Source organism: Danio aesculapii, chromosome 23, assembly GCF_903798145.1.
Source record: "Danio aesculapii chromosome 23, fDanAes4.1, whole genome shotgun sequence".
NCBI classification, from domain to species: domain Eukaryota; kingdom Metazoa; phylum Chordata; class Actinopteri; order Cypriniformes; family Danionidae; genus Danio; species Danio aesculapii.
The window spans coordinates 40,754,652-40,778,052 of record NC_079457.1 but is presented as its reverse complement, the minus strand read 5'-3'; the positions used below and the strand labels follow the sequence as shown (position 1 = coordinate 40,778,052).

The 23,401-nt window shown below is 35.5% G+C and overlaps 1 protein-coding gene across 1 annotated transcript in view; it reads left to right on the top strand.

Moving 5' to 3' along the window:
* Positions 1-23,401, top strand: part of klhdc8b (kelch domain containing 8B) — a 236,755-nt gene that overhangs the window by 136,332 nt on the left and 77,022 nt on the right. The window contains exon 4 of the mRNA XM_056449548.1: positions 12,838-13,002. Within this exon, the coding sequence (XP_056305523.1) occupies positions 12,838-13,002 (165 nt within the window). The remainder of the gene's footprint in view (positions 1-12,837; positions 13,003-23,401) is intronic.

Below are 23,401 nucleotides of genomic sequence, written 5' to 3'. Positions count from 1 at the left end.
GTTAATCTAAACGTTTATTGGATCACATCCAAAACAACTGACCTAGTTCTACACTGAAAATAATGATGTCTGCAAAACTGTTGCGAACAATTTATTTGTGTTGAATTTAAACAAACAAATTCAATTTAAGAAAATTAAACTTAATTTGTTTGTTTAAATTCAACCCAAATAAATTGTTTACAACCACTTAACGTAAAAAATTTAGTAAATCCAAGGAATCATCTTTGAATAATTTTTTTTCAGTGTAATTTAGATTTGTTGAGTCTACCTTAAGGACCAAATTGATTGGATTAAAATTACCTAACAGCAGGTCGGTGCCAAAACAACCCACCAGTGGGTTACCTGTTGAGTTATTATTAACCTAACTCTATTAAGTGAATAGCTTACATCAATGCAGGGGCGGATCTAGGGGTGGAGCCACAGGCGCTCTACCCCCATTTAAAACGGTTTGGACCCTGTTGTGCCCCTCCCCTCTAAGTCATTGTTGATTTATATCTAAGCTCAGACATAAAGATACGCTTTAGTTCATGTCATCACAGGACTGATTATTCCAGCATAGGCTCATTCTGAAAACGTAGCCCTATATATTTTCAGGAGACTAATTTTCTGAATCACAAATTATGTAGACAGAGCTACGTATGGCTACATTTTATCTTTAAAATGAATGCTATGGGATGGTATGACGCCGTTACTTTTTGCGCTTACCAGCTGACCACTTACCTCCATATGGACGGCTTTCCTGCTGTTACCAGTTTGTCCAGTAGCTCTCCATGTACGTCAGCAGACTTGAGATGCAGGGAGGAGTTGACCATGATGACGAGTCTGGTGAAGAACGGTTCCAGAAAGCGAGTAAGACAAAAACAGAAGCCAAAAAATTAAATAAACAAGTAAATAACAGGGTGAGAATGTGGTAAAATCTGAAAACGAGGAAAAAAATCAGGTCAGGGCTTTTCTTTTCTGCATTGCTTTTTTAAAACTGTCGGTTGGGTTTAGGGAAGTGCATCGACGGATCAATCGGTGCTTTTGAAAATATTATTGATTGGGTTTAGGGAAGGAGGAGGGTGGGTCAGTCGATAAATCGGTCAGTCAGTTAGTCATATGACAGTGCCCTCTGGTGGATTTACTCAAGAACAGCAGGTGAGTCATGAGAGAGATTTGAGATCTCAAAAAACATACAGACCTCTGGTGGATTCATGAAAACAAAATCTGCAAAACAAACGCAGCTTCTAGGACGTATCCGGCGCTCTCTAGAAATCTATACGCGGTACATAATCAGAATGAGCCTGGGTTGGATTATTCTACTTAACCAGTCACAATAGACAAAAACAATACACATACAAAGTAGTTACTGGGGGTTGAAGGAAAATAGTTCAGTAAAAATACTGATACAGCACTAAAAATGTACTCAAGTAAAAGAATGCATCATTAAAACTACTTAGTGATGTACAATTCCTGAGTAAAACTGCTTGCAATAATATGAGCATTTACATTACAGCTCTGCTTATCACTGCTGTGCATGTTTATGATAAAAGTTCTGCTTTACAAAGAGCCTTTATTGTTTTATCACATTGTTGTGGGTGGATACAACAAAGTGCTTTCAATGTCTGTGGAATTATTTCATATTTGGCAAATCTTTATAGAAAACATGAAAGGAAATGTCTCTTTGAGAGCATTAGTTTCTGAAGCCATTAGATCCTTCTGTGCTGTTCAGATATTTCAGTCCTGCTCTTTTTTTCTCGGTTGCTTTCGAGCTTTACACAGTCCTGAACATGTCAGACCATATCGAATCAAACAGAAGAAATCATTTGTGGTCTTCAGAGTGAATTCGGTGGAGTGGATGAAAGTGAAGATGGTGGTCATGATCTCTCAGTGTTGTTTTCTGCTCTTACATTCACTGTTGCTCTCTCGCCGTCTTTTCTTCCAGCATTAAAGGTGATGTAATAGGTGTGTAATGTAAAAAAAAAAATGCTAAAATACTCTGTCTAAAATACTCTGTTTTTACATTCGCTGAGAATTTTAAATAGACTGTTCACCCCAAAAATTAGACTTCTGTCATTGTTTACTCTCATTGTTGCTCCATATGCTGCTATTTTTTTTTTCTTTTGCAACATATTTTTCAGGATTTGTTTCGGAGCTGTTTTCGGCACGCAAAAACAATTTATTGTGGCTGTCAAGCTCCAAAAAGGACAAAAATAAATCTTCACCAAAAATAATTTCCACGGATAGCAAGCCACAGAAGAGAGATGGAGAAGCAGAGCGTGCATCAGATGCTGGAGGAAGAAAATTTTGCTCTGTAGACTGTTGATTTCCACCAGATCATCACTGCAGCAATCTCTGCAACAACAAAACATTTAAGTAGCTGGTTGTTAACCCAGTGTTATTTTAATATAGTTTAAATACTATTATAGCATTTTAATAAGTTTTTATTGAATATTTCAGCTAGGGCTGGGCCAATAAATGACATTATATCAAATTGCGATACAATTTATGTCAATAACAATGATAAGCTCTGGACATTGATCTAAGAGCCAATCACACTGCAGAAATGTGCAACAATGGGAATCTAAGGGCATACTCACACAATGCTATCCTATCTGTGCCCAGGCCCGTTTCCCAGATTGTTCGAGAAGTGCGAGTGCTCTGAATCAGGCTCAGGCACGGTTCATTTGGCCGGCCCTGGCCTGGTTGGAAGAGGTGTGCCAGAGGGCGGTTCACCTGGACTTTGGCTCAGTACGCTTGTAGTGTGAGTCCAAAACACACCTGAGCTCGAAACTGAAGATGAGACGTGACTTTTAAGGGACTGTTTCATACGCGTTTATTAATCATTCTTACTGTTCGATGAACGCAAACTGTCGTAGATTATTAAAGACGCAAATCTCTTGATGCACGACAGCTGCACCTTCAGCAAACCTCCTAATTCCTGCAGCACGAGGACTTTATGATTGTTTATGAGCGTCAAAAGTGTCTGATCTGTTCGGCGAAATATTTGACTGCGTGTCACTGCATCCCAAACGACTAAAACGATATAAAGAAATCTCCACTGTGCTGAGCGAGAGCACTTCTCACCAGCGCTTCATCAATGACGTAAGCATGCTCAGGCCCGAATGCCATGTGAGGGCGGGCCGTCAGGGTAGACGGGAGGGGGGACAAGCATGCTTCGGCCCGGTTAAAGGCCACTGCACATAGTGTGAGTACGCCCTAAAAGTGTGATGATATTAGAGATGTACCGAATTTTCGGCCACCGAAAATGTATCCGCCGAAAATGTTATGCCATTTAATGGACCCTCTAATTTTTATGGCTTCTGGCATTGTTGGGGTACACTTTTAAATCTGGAAGTAGGGCTGGGCAATTAATTGAAAAGTAATCGAAATCGACAATCAAAACACATAATCGATCAAATTTTCCAGGTCAATTATTTCAATAACTTTCCCTAACATGTGTGGAGTCATGTGACTCTACTCTGTTGAGGCTACTTTATACTTCTGTGTCAATATAATATTTACATTAAAATATTTGTTGACAAAATATTCAAGAAATGCACTGTTTAAACTATTATTTACTGGATATACAAGAGGTATTTTATTTAGAACAGATACTGCTTGTTTCTACTTTTGATATTAAACATTTAACATTGAAAATAATATATTTTGTTTCCAAAAGTGCAAGTTATTTATTTTTACTTTTATATAAGAAAAAGGTGACTGTTGGTTTTAGGTAATGTGTGTTTTAATTTCAGCTATTCAACGTTGATGTTCAATAAATAGTCATGGATAGCTGATAGTGTGTGTTTCCTTTAATTATTTTAAAATCAAGTAATGCACCCTTCATTCAGAAATCTCTCACTTGTAATATGTGAGCATATTTACTGTACAAAACTTGTTAAATAAATAAAATAGTCTTCATTAATCGTAATTGAGTTAAAATGTTCAATTAATCAAGATTTAGATTTTAGGCCAAATTGCCTGTCCGGAAGCATTAACAACTTATATCAATATATCAATATATATATATACATATATATATATATATATACCATTATCGTTCAATATGGAAAATAATTATCGAGATGGCCTTTTTGCCATATCACTCAGCCCTAATTTCAGCTAAATATATCATATGCCCTAAATCAGCATATACTGTGTTTGATTTGGTTATAATCTCAAGATTGCATTAATTTGAATTCATTTTAGTGAATATTAATTTAATTAGGTGCCATGGAAAGCACATATGGAAATCTTTAAAGAAGCAATATTTTGAGATTTTGTGACTCATAGGTAATTTTTTTTATTGCATATACCAGACACCACTGTATTCACGGCCCTAATGAGACTCCTAAACAGAAGAATACATATACATTTATGCAGTAATAGAAAACAATCTATGTTAATCAAGTCCCCCTAATTGGTGTTTGGTTTGCCTTGAAACGCATGACCGTTATTTCTACAGTTTAAAGCACTTCTGGTAGTTAGTATGGATTCTTTATTCACAGGATATATGATCTTTGATCTGAGCCTTATTAGTCTGCACTTTTCTGAACATTTCATGTTGAACATACCCTTTTAGTCTCTTCTGAGGCTGTTATAACATTTTTTTCCATCACAGTAGTTACTGTAAATTTTCAACATCAAATTTCGCCAGAGCAAACAAACATACAACATCTGTGAATCACAAGCTACAGGTAGCTGTTAATGAACATTCTTTACTGGTATTTTTGTTTTTAATTCATTATAGCTATAATTTTGATTTATTTTAGTTATAGTAAAAGTTATTTCAAAGCTATCTTTAAGATAGTTATTTCCAGATCATTTATTATGTGTATTTATTATCTTATTTTTTAATTAAGCTTTATTTCAATTGCAAAAAAAAATGAGTCTTAGTGTTTGTACACTACAATAATGATCTAAAACAGAACCTTTATGTTTTTGAAACCTTTTGTATATAGACAGTCAAAATGATGTTCATAAGAGACTGAAAAATATTGTAATTGCATGCCGGTCCAGTACGGTCCACACAAACAAAGTTTTCACAAAGGCACATTTTTGTGAGGCATTGATGCTGTTTTCTAAAACTTCTCTTTTGAAACTTGTTTTGGATTGTCATAAAAAGTTCCAAATCTGAAAACAAGGACATGCAAATTTGGCTTTCATGAACAATAACAACAGTGTTTAAAGCGCTATGTTGGCAGAAATTAGTCCTGTTCAATCATGACTTATCACTGTGACGGTATAATTTGATTTGCATGCATTTGCTTATTTGATGAAGAACAGTGGTGAATCTTTCTATAAAACGCTATTCATTAAGCTGGTTAATAAGGAGACAGGGTTGTATGACCAAGCTGCTTTCTCTGTGACAACCAATCACACACCTGATGCACATGCATTGCTCTTCATTTGAATACTGTTGCACTTCGAATAGCTTTATCATTTAGGGAAAATGAGTCAAAAGTGACTTAAATGCACATATTCTCACATATTCTATAGTTTTGATGTCCAACATAAGATCTTTAGCTAGTTTACATGATCTAGTTAGGTACTGTAGATTATAGTAGACACCAAAAACATCTTCATTGATGATTGTTCAGCAGAAATTAGCTACTAATTATCACTACATATGACTTATTAGTATTATTTTTTTATTAAAAGCTTATATTATAAATTGCATTACATTTACATTTTTGTGACAGGTGTTAAAGGGGTGGTCCAGAGTGTATTTTTAGGGCTTGGTTGTATTTATAAGACGCAAAGCAATGTGTGCTCGTGCTTCATTTGTACAAAAATCACATTATTTTTTAATATATCTTACTTTGATTATATACAGCCACTCAGCTAACATGAAAACAACTGTCATATGTCCTGGTTTCTCCGAAAGGGGCTGTGATTGGTCAAGAGGCTGTGATTGGTCAGCTAACATAATGTGCTGTGGTTCGTGGATTGGCTCCACATCAATAAGAAAAGCGTCACGCCCCTACAAGCATGCGCTGTGCCTCTGCTGTGTAAATACTGTCAGTCAGAGTAGCTGTATCAGTTTGAACCTGAATCAGACAGAAAATGACACAGAGGACACAGCTAAACCTCACGTCTGCTCTCTAAAATAAAATCTCACAAGTGTCTTTCACATGTATTCGGGTTATAAGCATGTGTAAGTAATATGAAACGTTCGCATATGTTTTGCGAGTTTGTTATTTGAGATCGGCCGCATAGAGAGACACTGCAGCGCTGGTGAAGATTGTGTGTCTTCACAGCGATTTGATGGATAGCTATGAATTTGTAGCTAAATTGTTAACCATGCCAAACAGTATTTTTCGTTCTTTACATCCTTGTTTATGCCCTTGCTACAACATACCGTTAATGCTAGAAACTATGCATGTAGTAGAACAATTTTTAAAAAATTAATATACTTATTGGTTGTGGCTCACAATCCACAGCTTATGTTCATAACCAGCTCATGGTTGGAGCTACATTCAGATATGTTGTTTCTGTTCACACAGCTACATTACATACATTATGAACTAAAGTTAAAAAAATTATAACGTAGTGGGCCACCACTTTAATATATTGTGCTGCTAGAAGCTTACAATCTGTTTTTTTTTTTCCTCCTATAAATATTGAAGTTGTGTTTTATTGTCTAACTCCAGTGAAGTGAGGGTAATGGCTCTGGAGTTTGGGGTAGAATGCGTTTCTGATGTGCTCTAGGAGCATTGCCTATTCATTGATGTAGGAATACTCTCTCTCTTTCCCTCTTTCACTTTGTCTTTGGGGGACTACACTTCTGCCACACTGCTTACACATAGATCTAGTTAGTTAGATTATGTAGGCATCAAAAATATCTTTTTTTCTTTGATGTCTGTGCGGATATCAGCAACTAAATATGACTAAATAAACTTTTGTTAAGAACATAGATTCTGTTTATCTATCTATCTATCTATCCATCCATCCATCCATCCATCCATCCATCCGTGATAGGACACTGACAACGAGGTTGAGGATCCAAACGCAGGGTTTATTAGGAGAATGGTCAGGCAAGCAACGGTCAACACAGGGGCAAACAGATGTATACATGAAATCCAGAGTCATGGTCAGTGTGGCAGATGATCAAAAGGATGGTCAAAAGGCAGGTAGCAGACAGAAATAAACAATTCAACAAAGCAAGGACTTTAACACGGCAAGGCAAGGAAAACACATCGTAATGTCACAAACAGTAAAACAAGACTCAGCAACTTGTGTGTGTGTGTGTGTGTGTGTTTGTGCTGCTTTTAAAGTCCATGTAATCAGTTTTGAACAGCTTCAGCTGTGTGTGCTTGTAATCAGTGGAAAACCAGAACAGGTGTGAGTGTGTGGTGCATAACAGTATTTGTAGTCCATATGGTGACAGATTTGTAGTCCTGAGTGAAAGTGAATGATTTCCAGCGATCTATGAGGGTTAGATCGCTGGTGATCGCGACTATCTATCTATTTATTTATAATTTTCTCTCTTTTTTGGAGAACTACACTTGCTCTCTGCTGCCACATAGATCAAGTTAGTTAGAAGATGTATGCATCAAAAACATCTTTCGTCATTGATATTTATTTAGAACTACAGTAAGTAACTAAATATTACTAAATGAAGCATCTTTTAAAATAATCATCTATTGTAATTTCCTTTTTCTTTGCTATTTTATTAAATCATTTTTCTCTTTTTGGAGGAAATTTTTTAGCATTTAGTTAGATAAGGTAGGCATCAAACACATCTTTCTTTTGACGTCTATTTAGATAGTGACTAAATATGACTAAATACACACATAAATAATTAAATAGACTGCATTACATGTATTTTTTCATGAACTGCACTTACTCTCTGCTGCCCCCTATTTTACTGTCCAGTATCCCTCTGTCTCTCTTTCTCTCTCTCTCTCTTTCTGTGTGTCTCATTTGTTCCGCATTTAACCACAGTCACCGGTTGCTGTCCCAGAGCACTGCAGATGTCTGAGTCAGCAGCTGCTGCAGTAATGCCAACAGACAAATTCACACACAAAAAGCGACTGTGTTTAACTAACATACGTCCTCTATCACAGTCTTGAGTGCTCCATATGGTGAGCATTAATGCCGTTTCCTCCTGGGATGATCCTGATGTCTTGATGCATGCGTTTCAATCCTGTAATCGCCCATATTCACACATCAGTCGATTCTCCCATGCTGCGTGTCCCATTGACGATTGAGTCAAATAGTGATTTGCATGAGTTTCAGGGTGTTTTTCTCTCTGTGTCTCCATTAGCAGTTGGCTGTGCTGCAGCAGGGCTTTTCTCTTTGCTGATGCTGCATTTCTAGGCACATTCATATTCTAATTTCACTGCTGTGGTTTAAGAGTTCCCTTGAAAACTTCATGAAGGTCGTTGCGCTTAGTTAAGCCTGAACTGGATATATGATATCGTTTCTGCGGTGCTATGCTTAATTATAAACCGATATATCTGTTTTACGCTGGATTAGCAGAGTTTTTCACTGTTGATTTTATAGTAAAAATATCTGTTCTGTACACAAACACACACACAAATTTTTAATATATGGAACATAAAATAAGTGTAAAAGTTTATAAATTGATTCACATAAAGCTTAATAAATCCATTGATGTATGTTTGTTAAGATAGGATAATATTTGGGTAAGAAACAACTATACTAGAGTATACGGGGGTTCAAAAAATCTAAATACTGATAAAATTGCCCTCAGATTTGCCCAAATTAAGTTATTAGCAATGCATATTACCAATAAAAATTAAGTTATTATATATTTGCTGTAGGAAATATACTCATGAACATGATCTTTACTCGTATTATATTGATATTCTACACTGAAAAAAAAGTTCATTGAATTTATTAAATTTTTTAAGGTAAGTGGTTGCAAACAATTTATATGGGCTGAATTTAAACAAACAATGGGCCCAATCCTAATTCTATTTTTTACCCCTACCCCTTTCCCTTGGCCCTTGAAATGTGTGAAGGGGAAGGGCAAATTTTGACTTCAAATTTTACCCCCAAGAAATGAGACACCGCTACAGCACCTGCACACGTCATCATATGTAATAATATAATAATAATATAATGTGACAATAAGCTTGTAACTGTACTGTGTATTTAAACCATGGTCATTTTCATCTACATAAACACACAAAAACAACATTATTATTATAGCAGACACTGTAAAAAGCTCATTCCCAGCCACTAGACTTTTCTGACAGGGTATTCGAGTGTCATCGAAGATGTGAAAGTATGTTGTGGGACTGCAATACTGTACTAGATTTATTATTATAGATTATAGATAGCGAAATTTAGCGTTTTTTATTGTTTTTTTAAAGCATGACACATTAAAACATGAACACTGTTATGAATGTATTAAAACATATGCTTGTTTGTTGTAAAAATTCATAGTAATGACAAAAAATATGCATCTGACTTCCCTGTGCAGTCATGCTGCCATTGTAGATGGTGTATTCTGGGGAATTTTTGTACCCCTTAGAGTGTGGTCCTGAAAAATCTTCCCCTTAGCCCTACGCCTTCAAGCTAAAGAGAATTGGGACAAGGAGTAGGGAGAAGGGCTAAGGGGTAGAATTGGGATTGGGCCTTAGTAATGTTCAACTTAATTTATTAGTTTAAATTCAGCCCATATGAATTGTTTGCATTAAGTTACCTTAAAAATATTTTGTAAACCCTATTAATAAATTTTTTTTGTGTAATATTTTAATGATTTTTGGAATTTATTTATTATTATTATAATTGTTTATAATTGAAATTTTATATATAAATGATAATATTTCATTTCCTGAAGGACTCCTTTCTCAAGACTAGGAACAAAATTTTCTAATTTTCATGTTTTAAAAATGTAAACACAAAATTAATCATTTTCACACTATTTTGTGTTGAAAGCACCAGCATTCGGAAGCCATCAAAATGTCATCAGAGCCTCAGCTTATACACAACACTCATTATGTGAACATTACTATGCAAACTAGCTCACAGAATGGGGTTAGTAAAAATAGCTTCAGATGAGTTCTTGTCTTTAGATCCAAACAATGCAGAATGTGCCTACATTATAGGACACACATTGAATGAAGTCATTCCTTTGTGTGCCAGCATGCCTTTCTCTAAGATGTGAATAACGTTTCTTCCTGATTTACGGTGCGATTTGGTTTTTATTTAAGTTTGAGGTTTGTAAAAAGAGTTGTGTTGCTATGTATTTGTATGTAGGTTGTGTTCTGCTTTCCATTGTCTATATGCCAGGGTTCTTAAAGTCATGATGAAACCAGATTTGTCAATGGGTATCAATATTTTTAGGATGCATTTTCATGTATAAGATGCTGCAAAAGATACATGAAAACAATAGTCAGATAAATTACCACTGCATGCTTGATATTTCATGTTTGTATGATCGCAGGATGAAAGCTGCTATTATTTTCTTAGTTTTTTAGCAAAAAATTCACTGTGAATAATAGCCTGCTACTGGTGCTTTGAGTGATTTGAGTTAACCTGCATTTGTCTTATTGCATTTAAAATGTACAATATATGATAATGTTGAGACAAATGTACACTTTTTATAATAATCTTTATTGGATTTTCACAATAATACAGACATAAGAATATATCTTCAAAAGACACACAAAGAAAAATATCAACACAAAACAATGGAGACAAAAAAGGAAAAAGAAAAAAAGCTCAGATTATATATAAAACCCAAAATAAAACAGGTCATAAAAAGGGCTAAAACATTGATCATTTTTCAGATAATAGTACAGTTACAATATTCCATTTAGCATAATAGGGCAAAGACTAGGTTCCAAATAATCCAAATACTGTGTGGAGCTCAAACTTTAAAAAAATTATGTGGTTTTGTGTAAAACATAGGTAAGATGGTTATGGGGAATTAACTCAAAAATCATCTTGTGCCAACCTTCAGGTGATGGAGATTTATCACTAACACAATTAAGTAAAATGTTTTTTTCTGGCAGCAAAGGTTAATATATTAAACAATTTCTTATTAGCTGATGAAAAAAATGCATCCATTAGGTATACCCAAAATCAATAAAACTGGGTCAAAATCCAGCTTCATGTTAAAGATCTTTTCCGTTTCCCCCAGCACCAAAGACCAAAACCTTTGCAGTCTGTTACATGACCACATATAATGCGTTAAAATACCTGCATCAGTTTTACATTTAAACATAGGCAAATTAGAAGGGTTAAATAGATGTCTGCGGTTACGGGAGATATGGAGTCTATGTATTATTTTACATTGTATTTCTGTTATATGTGTACCAACAGATATTTTCTTAGCATTAGACCAAATATCATCTCACGTTTCCTAATCAACATCTGTATCTAACTCTTTATCTCATTTAGTTTTAATTCTCTGTATATAAGGAGATGGGATTAAACATACAGACCCATAAAATCGATCTTTTAATCTTAATCGATCTTTCCTCATGATAAACATAATAATCTCTCAATAGAAGATATCTCACAATTTTTAACAAGTGTTGTGCTGTTAGTGATATAATGTCTCAATTGAAGAAAACAGAAAAAAATCATGCTTGACTAATTGGTACTTCTTGACACAACATTTTTTTTAATCTTGTCTCAGAGTTAGTTTGTTTTACATTTACACCATTGACCATGGTAGTGCACTTTCTAGAACTTTCTTTAACCCGACATTTTTGCTAGATTTTAATGATGAAAATGTTACTTGAATAATGCTGTAGTTTACGTTACATTTGTTTTCCAAACATTTACATTTTACATTCCATTTTTTATTCATGTGTCGTTATGAACTTAAGTACTGTTGCTTTACTAAATGAATCAAATCAATTTGTTGGAAAACTTCTGTACATTTAAAAGCTTTGGATAAAAATTATGTCAAATTATTGTTATAAACATTATACATGCTCTAAGCACTGTTAAACTATTTTTTCTCCACTGTTTTGCTTTATTATTATTTTATTATTACTGTATGTCATTTTATGTTGATTCTAGATCATTTATACAAATGCTTCTGTAGCCAAAACAAATTCCTTGTGTGTGTGAAGCACACTTGGCAATAAAACTGATTCTGATTCTGATTCTGAAATGTACACTCTTCAAAAACAATTCCTCTGACCATCTAAAATACACATACGCATTTTTACTTGTATAGAATAAAACATACAGGTCACATTGCATATTCGCTCTGCTTTTTTTTTTTTTTTTGTTTAAGTGCTTGAACTGCTTAAATCTGTCAAAATGAGATTAAACTGTGTTTCTGACCTCAGGTGAGAGCTGTATGTCCAATTTGTGATCCTTTTTTGTGAATGTTCATTGGAGCTGGGGATTCAGGAAATAGAGTCATTGAGTTATTTTTGCAATTTGCAACCATAGTCAGTTAACAATGCTGTTGGGAAATGCACCCCATAACAAGCATGTGTTTAAAACTGGATTTTCACCAGGGAGGTTGGAATAAATGTGTTAGTGACTGAGAAATCTGTTTTATTAAAGTATATTTTTTTTAAAGTAGAGCTATAATAGAAAAGTTTGTGAGGAATTTTACAAGTTTGGGTCATTCGTGGGAACACATTCATATTTAATGTTCAGTCCCCTCAGGGAAGAGAACAAATGTGGAGTGTGAGGTTTAGAGGTGGAATTTAAGCAAACCTTAAAATAGCTGGTGCTCAGGAAAAAAAGAGCACGTCCCGAGAGATTCTGCACTCCGGCACAGAGAGAGAACATTCATGACTCACTTCCACTGCTCTGTCATTTCCTCATTGGTTTGTTATTAATTTGCTTAATAAGGGTTGCAGGAAACAAAAGTTCAGACTGATTTTTGACTCTCTTTCTGTCTCTCAGATGGTAAAGTGTATGCGTTGGGTGGGATGGGAGCCGACACGACCCCTCAGGCCACGGTGAGACTGTATGAGGCGACGAAGGACCAGTGGCTGCCCCTCACCTCTATGCCCACCCCTCGATACGGAGCCTTCTCCTTCCTGCGCGGAAACAAGATCTACGTCCTGGGTATGACCTCCTAAAATGATCTCAGATATCTGATTAATTCTGCTGCTTCCAGACACACAATTTTAGTTCCCTATGAATTAAAAGACGTGGCTGAATACTAAATTTAAAAGAGGTCAGAGAGACTGCATTGTCCAGTGCTAAAACATTTGTTTAGTATTAAAGGGTATCCCAGTTTTGACAAAAAAAAAAACATTTACAGCTGCTGAACTAGAACTTTAAAGTGTTTAAAATGCAGAAAAACGTAAATCACCTTTTAAGCAATATAATAGATAGATAGATAGTTAGATGATGAGAAACTTAATCCCAATTCTACCCCTCGTTTTGCATGTTCACGCGAAGGGGTAGAGATGTCCCAACTTGAAGGCATAGGGCTAGGGAGAAGGGCTAGATAGGCCTTGAAATGGAGGTTTTTAGGACCACACTCAAAGGAGTACAAACATTTCCCAGAATACACCATATACAATGGCAGCATGGCTGCACGCAGAAGTCAGGAGATGCACACATTATTTTTTGTAATTTATATGAATTGTTACAACAAGCTTATATTTTAATACATTCATAACTGCGTTCTTGTCTTACGGTCATGCTTTAAAAAAATATATAAACAAACGATAAATTTTGTACTCTATAATCCATAATAATAATTCGCGCGGAAATCACGCTAAGTGAGGGGAGGGGGGGTGTGGAGATCGCGGTAATGTTACAGTTGTTTTCAAGTGTTTAGATGGCCACAGTGTACATGCACAGTACAGTAACGATCTTATTGCCACATTATATCGTTATGATTACATAATATATGCCTTCAGTGCCTTCCTGAAGATAAATACCAAAAAGATTACACAACTGGAATAACTACAGCAGTCGTCATCGTCAATCTCATATTAAGTAAAAGCTCGCGATGACCTATGGTAACGTGTGCAGGTGTTATAGTGGTGTCCCATTTCTTAGGGGTAAAATTTGAAGCCCTTTCCCTTCACACTCTGTTTCAAGGGCCATGGGGAAGGGGTACAAAAATTGAATTGGGATTGGGCCTTAATATTAGTTTGAAGGTCTGAACATAGAAAGAATTGTAAAAAAAAAAAAAAAAACTTGCACCCATCACAGACCTATTTTATATTTCATTCAGTTGACTGGTGATGATCATGATGCAGGCCAACAACTCTGTTATATGGTCCCTAAAAGTGACCCTGAACCACGAACCACAGTCTTATGTTGCACAAGTATATTTTGGCCAAAATACATTGAGTGAAAGTTAATGATTTTTACAACAAAAAATCATTAGTATATTAAGTAAAGATCATAGTCGATGAAGACATGTAAATTTAAAAAAAAGCCCAAAACTCAAGATATTGTGAAATTTGTGACGAGCTTAATTAACTTTAAAGGTGATTTTCTGAGTTTTTAGATTGTTTTGAACTCTCAGATTCTAGATATTCAAATCAAATATAACTATGCTAAATATTATCAGATACTAACAAATCACGCATCAATGGAAACCTTATTTATTCATAATCATATTCAATCATAAACATCTAACCACCATCATATTGCTAAAAGGTTTTTTCCTGTTCTTAAAAAACTTTAAAGCTCTAGTTCAGCAACTGTAAAGATGTTTTTTTATCAACTGAGATACCCTTTAACACTAAACAAATGTTTTAGCACAGAATACTCCAGCCTCTCTGACCTTTTGTAAATGTATTATTCTGTCACGTCTTTTTTATTCCTAAAAAAAGTCATTTACTGCATGATTTGTTTTGTGGTCCAGGGTCACAAATGAAAGGTATTGGGGCATAAATGCCTCTGTATGAGTTTTTTTGCCTCATATTTGTATCAAATAATATAAGCAATATCACACTGCAATGACGTTACAGTAGATGGCTCACAACAATCAGGAAGATAGAGTCAGAGAATGGACAAACTTTCAAAAACTTTAATAAATAAACACAAAACAAACACACAGGTGACACTAGTTAACACCACCAGCCTCGCCACACACAAAGGCTGTTTTTCTCCCAAATAGTATGAGTGCAAATGTGATATTGATTTTATACAGCAGAAACATAAATAATGAAAAATGTTGTTAACCAAACTGGTCTGGCTACCATCAACCTTGATTGTATGAACAAAAAATACAGAGGCCTGTCTCATCTGTTATGATCTGTTATGTTTGGTCATTGTAATGCTGTTGAAACTCTGATTGAGTGTTTACTCATTTGTTGCAAACATGATCAAACTCAGCTTTTTCCTTCTTATGTAAAGCCATAAACATGGATGACTGAAAATGCTAAATAATACTTGTTTCAGTGTCTCGTCACCATTATTGAAGTTTGCTTATCACAGAAATTGGGAAAGGGTGCATTAAAGAAACACAAACTTTGGATATTTTGTGCTTCATTACATTACAAACCATTTTGCAACTCAATCTTTTTGTGGTGAATCCATGATTAGAAATTTCTTCGAAGGAAATCGTTTGTATCATTATAAATGTCTTTGTCTTTCCTGTCAATTTTAGATCACTTTAATACACCCTTGCCAGTTTTTTAAACAAGTAAGTTGTAAAATAATTTTAAGTATTGTTGCAAAGGAATGGAAATGTGGGCTTTTCCCTAGTGGTTCCCAGCAGACGGTGTACTGGACTAGCCAGTAATTGTAATGCATCTTATTTTGCGTGTCAGACTGTGTCACAATATTCTCCAGCAGCAGCAGATGTGGTAAAAACACCTGGTAATTGTTCGTGTCGTGCCAGGGCTGATAAGAACTGTGGAGTGCAGTCATTTCTCAGTGGGGGAAGTGGAATCTGCTCTGCAATATGCTGCAGGGATCTGACGCTTTACAGCAGAGCTCTTCACTCCTTACCTCCGTCTTAGAAATCACAAAGGAACATTAAAAGGAAACATGTATCTCAGTTTCCCATTATACACTCAGTCTGTCCTCTTAAAGAGCTTCAGCCCTTGGCTGTTTTGGGCTGAGTGAATGAGACACAAATGCAGCCAAATGCTAGTTGTGTGCACTTGTTTTGTTTTGTGTGTGAGGAGGCTAATAATTATATTTTAAATTCTTATTAGTTTCAAATCTTTATTTAGTTCTTCCCTTAAGAAGTTATCAAAATCAACATCATAACACATTAAATATTTATTGCTCCATGCATTTAAATTAGTTTGTTACTATATTTTTTGCAGTGTTGCATTTTAGACCATGAACTAGCCTTTGCTTTGTCTTTAACCATTAAAATTATGTCTGCACGTTTTCCACACTGCATGATTTAATCTATATTTTTCGAATATTTTCAGTCTACGGTCATATATTCTATGGAGTCAATCTAGGGTCATATATTCTATAGAGTCAATCTAGGGCCATATATTATATGGCGTCAATCTAGGGCCATATATTCTATGGAGTCAATCTAGGGCCATATACACTTGTATAATGAATAAAATAAAGTTTTGCAAGCAAAAAAAAAAGCATTGAGCAAAAAATTGTGGTCACCCACTGAAGCTAGGCAGGGTTGCGCCCGGTCAGTACCTGGATGGGAGACCGCATGGAAAAGCTAAGTTGCTGCTGGAAGTGGTGTTAGTGAGGCCAGCAGGGGACGCTCAACCTGCAGTCTGTGTGGATCCTAATGCCCTAGAATAGTAAAGGGCACTCTCTACTGCTCAGTGAGTGCCGTCACTGACTCTCTGTGGTGGTTAAAAATCCCAGGATGTACTTCGAAAAGAGTAGGGGTTTAACCCTGGCATCTTGGTCTAATTTGCTCGCTGGCCTCTGTCCATCATGGCCTCCTAACCATCCCCATGTCATAATTGGCTTCATCACTCTTTCTCCTCTCCACCAATCAGCTGGTGTGTGGTCTGGCACAATATGGCTGCCGTCGCGTCATCCAGGTGGATGCTGCACACTGGTAGTAGATGAGCAGATTCACTCCAATGTGTAAAATGCTTTAAGTGTCCAGAAAAGCGCTATATAAATGTAAGGAATTACCATTATTATTATTATTATTATTCATTCATTCATTAATTAATTTTTTTTTTTTGGCTTAGTCTCTTTATTAATCTGGGGTCACCACAGCAGAATGTACCGCCAACTTATCCAGCCTATGTTTTACGCAGCAGATGCCCTTCCAGCTGCAACCCATCACTGGGAAAATTATTATTAGTATTAATTATTATTATTTAATAATAATAAATGCAAATCTCCAAAAATCGCAAAGCGAAAATAAATTTTTGAGAAATAAAAATGAATTTTGCAAACAAAATAGAACTGCAAAAAAAAAAAAAAAAAAACAGGCAGTGCAAAAAAACCTAAAATATTTAAAAATCTAATACCGGACCTACTGGGCTGTAAGACCACCTCTGTGATACTGTGTCTCCAGGTGATGATGTGGCTTAAATAGAGGCAGGTCCGGGCCTGCCGTAAGCACCCAAGTTCCCTGGACTCCGCCCCTGTGTAAAATCAGGGCCACAAAGTGAAATGCAGCATTGCAAACTCCTGGTTGACTAAAATGCAAATCAAAATGAGCATTGCAATTGACTGAACAGGTTTTAAGGCAATGCTATAAAAATGTTTTGCAAATATAAATAGTTTTTTTTTTTATTTCAAATATATATATATTTTTTTCCACTGCTTCATTTTTTGTTTTGTTTTGTTTTTTGCAGTTCTTTTTTTGTTTGCAAATCTCATTTTTATTTCTCAAAACTTAATTTTCCCTTTACAGTTTTTTATTTTTGTTAGCAAATTTATTTTTTACTTCTCAAAAGTAAATTTTTGCTTTGCGGTTTTTGGATATTTGCATTTACAGTATGTTATATTTATTTAGCTCAATACTTTATTTTTTGTTTGCAAAACTTTCTTTTATTTTCCAAGTATATATGGCCCTAGATTGACTCCATAGTATTCACTTAATATTATCAATCAGTTAAATATTTTCAAACGCATTTTTAACTATTATTTATTATTTATGCTGTACTATTAAGAAATCCGATCACAAAAAATAAATCAGAGATTGATGAGCAGAGGTCAGACTATATATATATATGTGTGTGTGTGCGTGTGTGTGTGTGCTTGTGCGTGTGTGTGTGATGGTTGGTCAGAGTGTGATTGTGCCCGTGGGTTTGATGAGCATGTGGAGTTGTTGTCAGTATGGGGTTTTGTTTTGGCAGACTTGTCCTCTTCCTAACCTCTCTGCACTGTGTGAGACATTCTGTCCAGGTCAGACACAAAGATCAGCTGCCCTCTCACTCTTTCACAAGTCATTATAACTCTCTCACACACATATACACTCACACTAATGAGGACATGCCGAAGACTTCTGTTTTATAAAAAGTGTAGGCTGGACATGCCAAGAGCTACAGGCATATGATTGATCAGACTGGTGAAGCAGACATGCCCTCATTACTGTTACACACCTGGACTCACATTCCCTCGCCGCGATTGCAACTTCTGCTTCTAACTTTTTGTTTAGTCTGGTTAGAGATGTTAGAGATGTTGTGATATGCTGCTTAAGATATTTCATGTTTAAGAAGCATATATAGTATCTTCATTGTCATTGATTTCAATTGAAGTCATAAATGTAAAAACCACCAGGGTTTTTCAAATTATTATTCAAATTGGTTTTCTTTTTTTCTCTTCTTTTCATGAGTACCCTATGCAAATATAAGAGTAAGAGTGTGTTCATATTTAGTGTTATATTCTGTTATGATCACCAGCGATCTATTGTTTGAGATTGCTGGAGAACTACATGTCCCATCATGTACCTTACTCACACACCAGTCCCAGTTTACCCCCTGATTACCTTCACATAGGTGAAGCTCGTTTAGACTGATTACTGGACTATATATAGCACATTCACAAAGTGAATTTTACGAAGTGTTTTCCCTGTGTTGTCCTGCCGTGTTTTGACCCAATATCTTGTTTACCCTTTATGTTGTTTCGCCGCCTGCATTGACCTCTTTGCCTGTGACCATGACTATTCTTTTTGATTGTCCTCATGCTATTATTTGCCCCTGTTTTGACTTTTGCCTGCCCAACTCATCTCTAAATAAACTGCAGTTGAACCCTCATCTTTGTTGTCATCTGACTGTATGTTATACATATAGTTAATGTCAAAATTATTAGTCCTTCTTATCCCAAGTGCTGTTTAATGGAAATAATATTTTTTCAACCCATTTTTGAACGTAATAGTTTTAATAACTAATTTATAATAACTAATTTCTTTTATCTTTGTTATGATGACAGTACATAATATTTTACTAGCTACGCATTTTCCAAGATAGTATTCAACTTGAATTGCAATTTAATGGCATAAGTTATTAGGCAAATCATTGGACACCAGTGGTTTGTTCTGTAGCCAATCAAAATAAATCATTTTGGTCACGCTTTATATAAGGTACAAGTCTCGCAATTAATAAGCCATAACTTTTGCCTCAATAAATTGCTAATTTGCTGCTTATTAATACGATTAAGGTTCTAGTTTAGGTTTAGGTAAGAGATAAAATTGCAACCCAGACTCATTCTGAAAACATTCCGCTATATACATTTCTTGAAAGCATCAAATACATCCCAGGAGCTATTTTTTTTTTTTTTTTGCAGTTTTTGTTTTCGCTGTGTATGCTTTTTGAGATCCCAAATTTCTCTCTCGAGTGTCATTCGCGCCTTCTCTTCTCACGTAAATCCACCGCTTTACCACTTTTTACATTTTTTCCCACATTCTCACCCTGTTATTTACTTGTCTCAAGTCCACCAACGCACATGGTAACTAACTGGACAAACTGGTAACATTGGGAAAGCCGTCCACATGAAGGTAAGCGGTCAGCTGTTAAGCGTGAAAAGCATTGCTGTCATACCGTTTCGAGCATTCGTTTTAAAGATAAAATGAGTCTACAATGCAATTTTAGGTGTAAAATAAGATCATGCAGAATGTGTACTTTATAATTACTTATAAACAGCCAATGTCTTAATTATAGGCAGTTAATAAGCAACTATGAAAACTGAGAATTGGTGCTTAAACCACAATGTTAAAATAATTTCTTAAGAGTATAATGATATTTCCTTTCTCAGTTAAACATTACTTGGGAAATATTTGAAAGAATAAAAAATTCACAGGAGGCCTAATAATATTGCCTTCAACTGTATTTCTCAATTATCTCTAGATTTATTTTATTTCCTCATTTTGTACAGATTTTTTTTATTGTAATCAGATGAATTCAATACCTTTTCAGCCCCTTGAAAATATAACTTTTTATAATATTATTAGAAACTGGGATATATTGCATGAAGTGAGCAGAAAAGGATGTTTTTCCTTCCTCTTTTTCTACATCTCCACTGTGACACAGTTTTGTCTCAATGGTTAGACTTAAACTCAATGATTTGACATCACAGGGAATAATTCATACGGAGTCCTCTGTGTATGCTTATAGTCCTCCTTTAGGTCTTCATCTTTCTTTCTTTTTCCCATCTTATTTTTTCTCTTTCTCTCTCACTCACTTGTGTTCAAAGGGCAGCTCTCCTTTGTATTGCTGGTCATGCATTAGTTTGACATTTAACCCTTTCACATGTGTAATGATCATGTTATTTGTTATATGAAGGGTACCAGGCGCCACCATTGTTGCTAGTAAAGGATACAGCTGTGATCGGATGTTAACGAGAAGTATTTATATTATTTATTAAATTACCCATTAATTGTATATTATTAGCATCTACCCCTACCTCAACCCTAAACCCAACCCCCAATGTAAAAATATTATTTGTTGTACAGGGTCACAAAAATTATGCTATATTAACGTGAGTATCCTCAGCTGTATCCCATCTACACTTCACCCTCTCCTGTATCACGGTGAAGTGTAGATGGGATACAGTTGAGGATACTTCTCGTTAACCCCCAATCAAAGCTGTATCCCTTCTAGCAACAACCCCAGGAAAGATCGGAGGTGCTGGATTTACGTCATGTTTATTCATAATTTTCTTATGAAATACGTACAGGTAAGCAACTGTTTATCAGGGAGAGAAATTAAGGAAGTATTCTAGTAACATAAACAGTGTGTATCTTACGTGAACAAAGCGCATTGCTCAGTTATATAAAAAAATATATTAATATAGCCGTCTCCATAGACATCCGCATGTATTTTACAAACCCTAAACGGCATGTTTTGCTTGTAGTTATGTGTATTTGAAACCTAAAATAAATGTTATTTGTTTGAAAGCAGGGATCAATTGTGATTTATGACAAGTGCTGCAAACTTTTTTCTGTGCCTCAGCGCGCACAGTCAAATTTGAGTTTTAGCAGTTAATGACGTGCGCACTGAACATTCTAATCACACAAGTGTGATTGTACGCTTGAGGGACCAGCCAAGGCTGATCACACCGGTGTGATCGTATGCATGAAAGAGTTTAAAAAAAAGTTTTGCAGAAGATCTTTCACATGGCAAGACCAGTAAAGTTTAGAAACGTAATTATGTTATTTGTTGGTCTGCTGGACCACAAATAGAGCCACAGCAAAATCACATTAAGGCCAAGAATGAGGAATGAGCCTGTATCACAAAATGCTCATTTACTTTTGATTTACTTTGGGATGCGCCCTGCAAGGTCTGTCACAGAATGCAGACACTCGATCACATGTCACCCAGATGCACCAAAATAAGATCCCTACTGTGTGTGCTAATGGCATTAAATCTGGTTTGGGCAGGAGTGCAGCATGACCCCATTCGGATGCAAACTAAAATAAACATTCTTAGAGAAAGATAGAAGCATGTGTGAAGGTGTTTCAACTGGCATTATTTTCATGTAGCTGAATGAAATACATGTCTTTGGGTCTTGTGTACACCTGCTTTAAAAATGTATTTACAGTAGGTTGAGTGGATCACAAGTAAGGGAGGCACATTCCATTTTATTTTGCTTCTTTTGTCCTTTTTTGAAACATTTTCAGATTTCTTTAAGATGAGGGTTTATAAACAGGTTTATATATTGGCCTTTTCTGATATTTTGCTGTAGTATTGAGAAATAATTTTGTGAAATGTAGATATGAGCAAGCAAACCAAGCAGCAAAACTATAGGCTTGATGTTTGTGTTAGAATCAGGTCTGGTAAGAGAGCATTGTGCTTCTTGAATATTTTTACCTTTAAATCCAATTTAAGTTGAACCCTTTCATGCAAGTTTTAAATACTCCTGCAAATCCCCATGTGTGCTTTTATTTTTTTAGATTAGAACATCATCTACATTGTCATTAGGTTCATTTTGACAGCCCATTAAATTACAGATATATTAGTTTTTTTTTTGTTGTTTTTTTTAATTGACAAATTGATAAAATTGGCAAACATGCTAATTATATTGTGAAATATCTGATTTTCCGCTTCTTAAATAAGTGTAAGAACATGTATTTCAATTAAACAGCTTAATAATAATCATATTATTTGATCTGTGATGGGTGATCGGCAAAACCATGGAAGCTTGTGCTGCAGAGATTAAAACTGCTGGATTTACAACTTGCTAATTCATCAACTTCTCCTGAAATACATGAAAGTAAGTGTCTGTTTGTCTGGTAGAAGAAAAGAGTAACAGTTCTAGTTACCTAAACAGCATGAATTTGCATGAGTTGAATTAAGCACATCATCAGATTATGTGTAAAAGAGAAGAGAAGAGAAAGAGCTTTATTGCCAGGTATGTTCACACATACTAGGAATTTGTTTTCGTGATAGAGCTTCTACAGTGCAACAGGATTACAGAGACAGGACAAAAAACAGATAAAAAATTTATTTAAAAAAAATAGAAGTAAGTAGTGAGTGCAAATATACAGATTGACAAGTGTATGTACATGTTTATTACTATATACAACGTTATATGTGCAGCTGTTATGTGCAAATTGGCATGTAAAGTGTGTTGTTAAATAAGTGTATATGTGTATAAAAGTGTATGGCAAGTAGTGATGTTGGTTCCACAATTATTATCATCAAGTGTTCATGAGATGGATTGCCTGAGGGAAGAAACTGTTTCTGTGTCGGGCTGTTCTGGTGCGCAGTGCTCTGTAGCGTCGACCAGAAGGTAAAAGTTCAAAGAGGCAGTGTGCTGGGTGTGAGGGGTCCAGAGTGATTTTGGCAGCCCTTCTGCTCGCTCTGGATAAGTACAGTTCTTGGGGAGTAGGAAGGGTTGTACCAGTGATTCGCTCAGCAGTCCGAACTATTCGACGTAGTCTTTGGAGGTCGTATTTATTAGCTGAGCTAAACCAGACAGTTATTGATGTGCAGATGACTGATTCAATGATGGAGGTGTAAAACTGTTTCAGCAGCTCCTTTGGGAGGTTAAACTTCCTCCTTTAAAATGATAATTATTCAGTCAGTCAATATTCAATCAGTGATTGTTTTACAAACCGATAATGTTTTGTTCTGCCAGAACAATATTTGTGCATATTTAA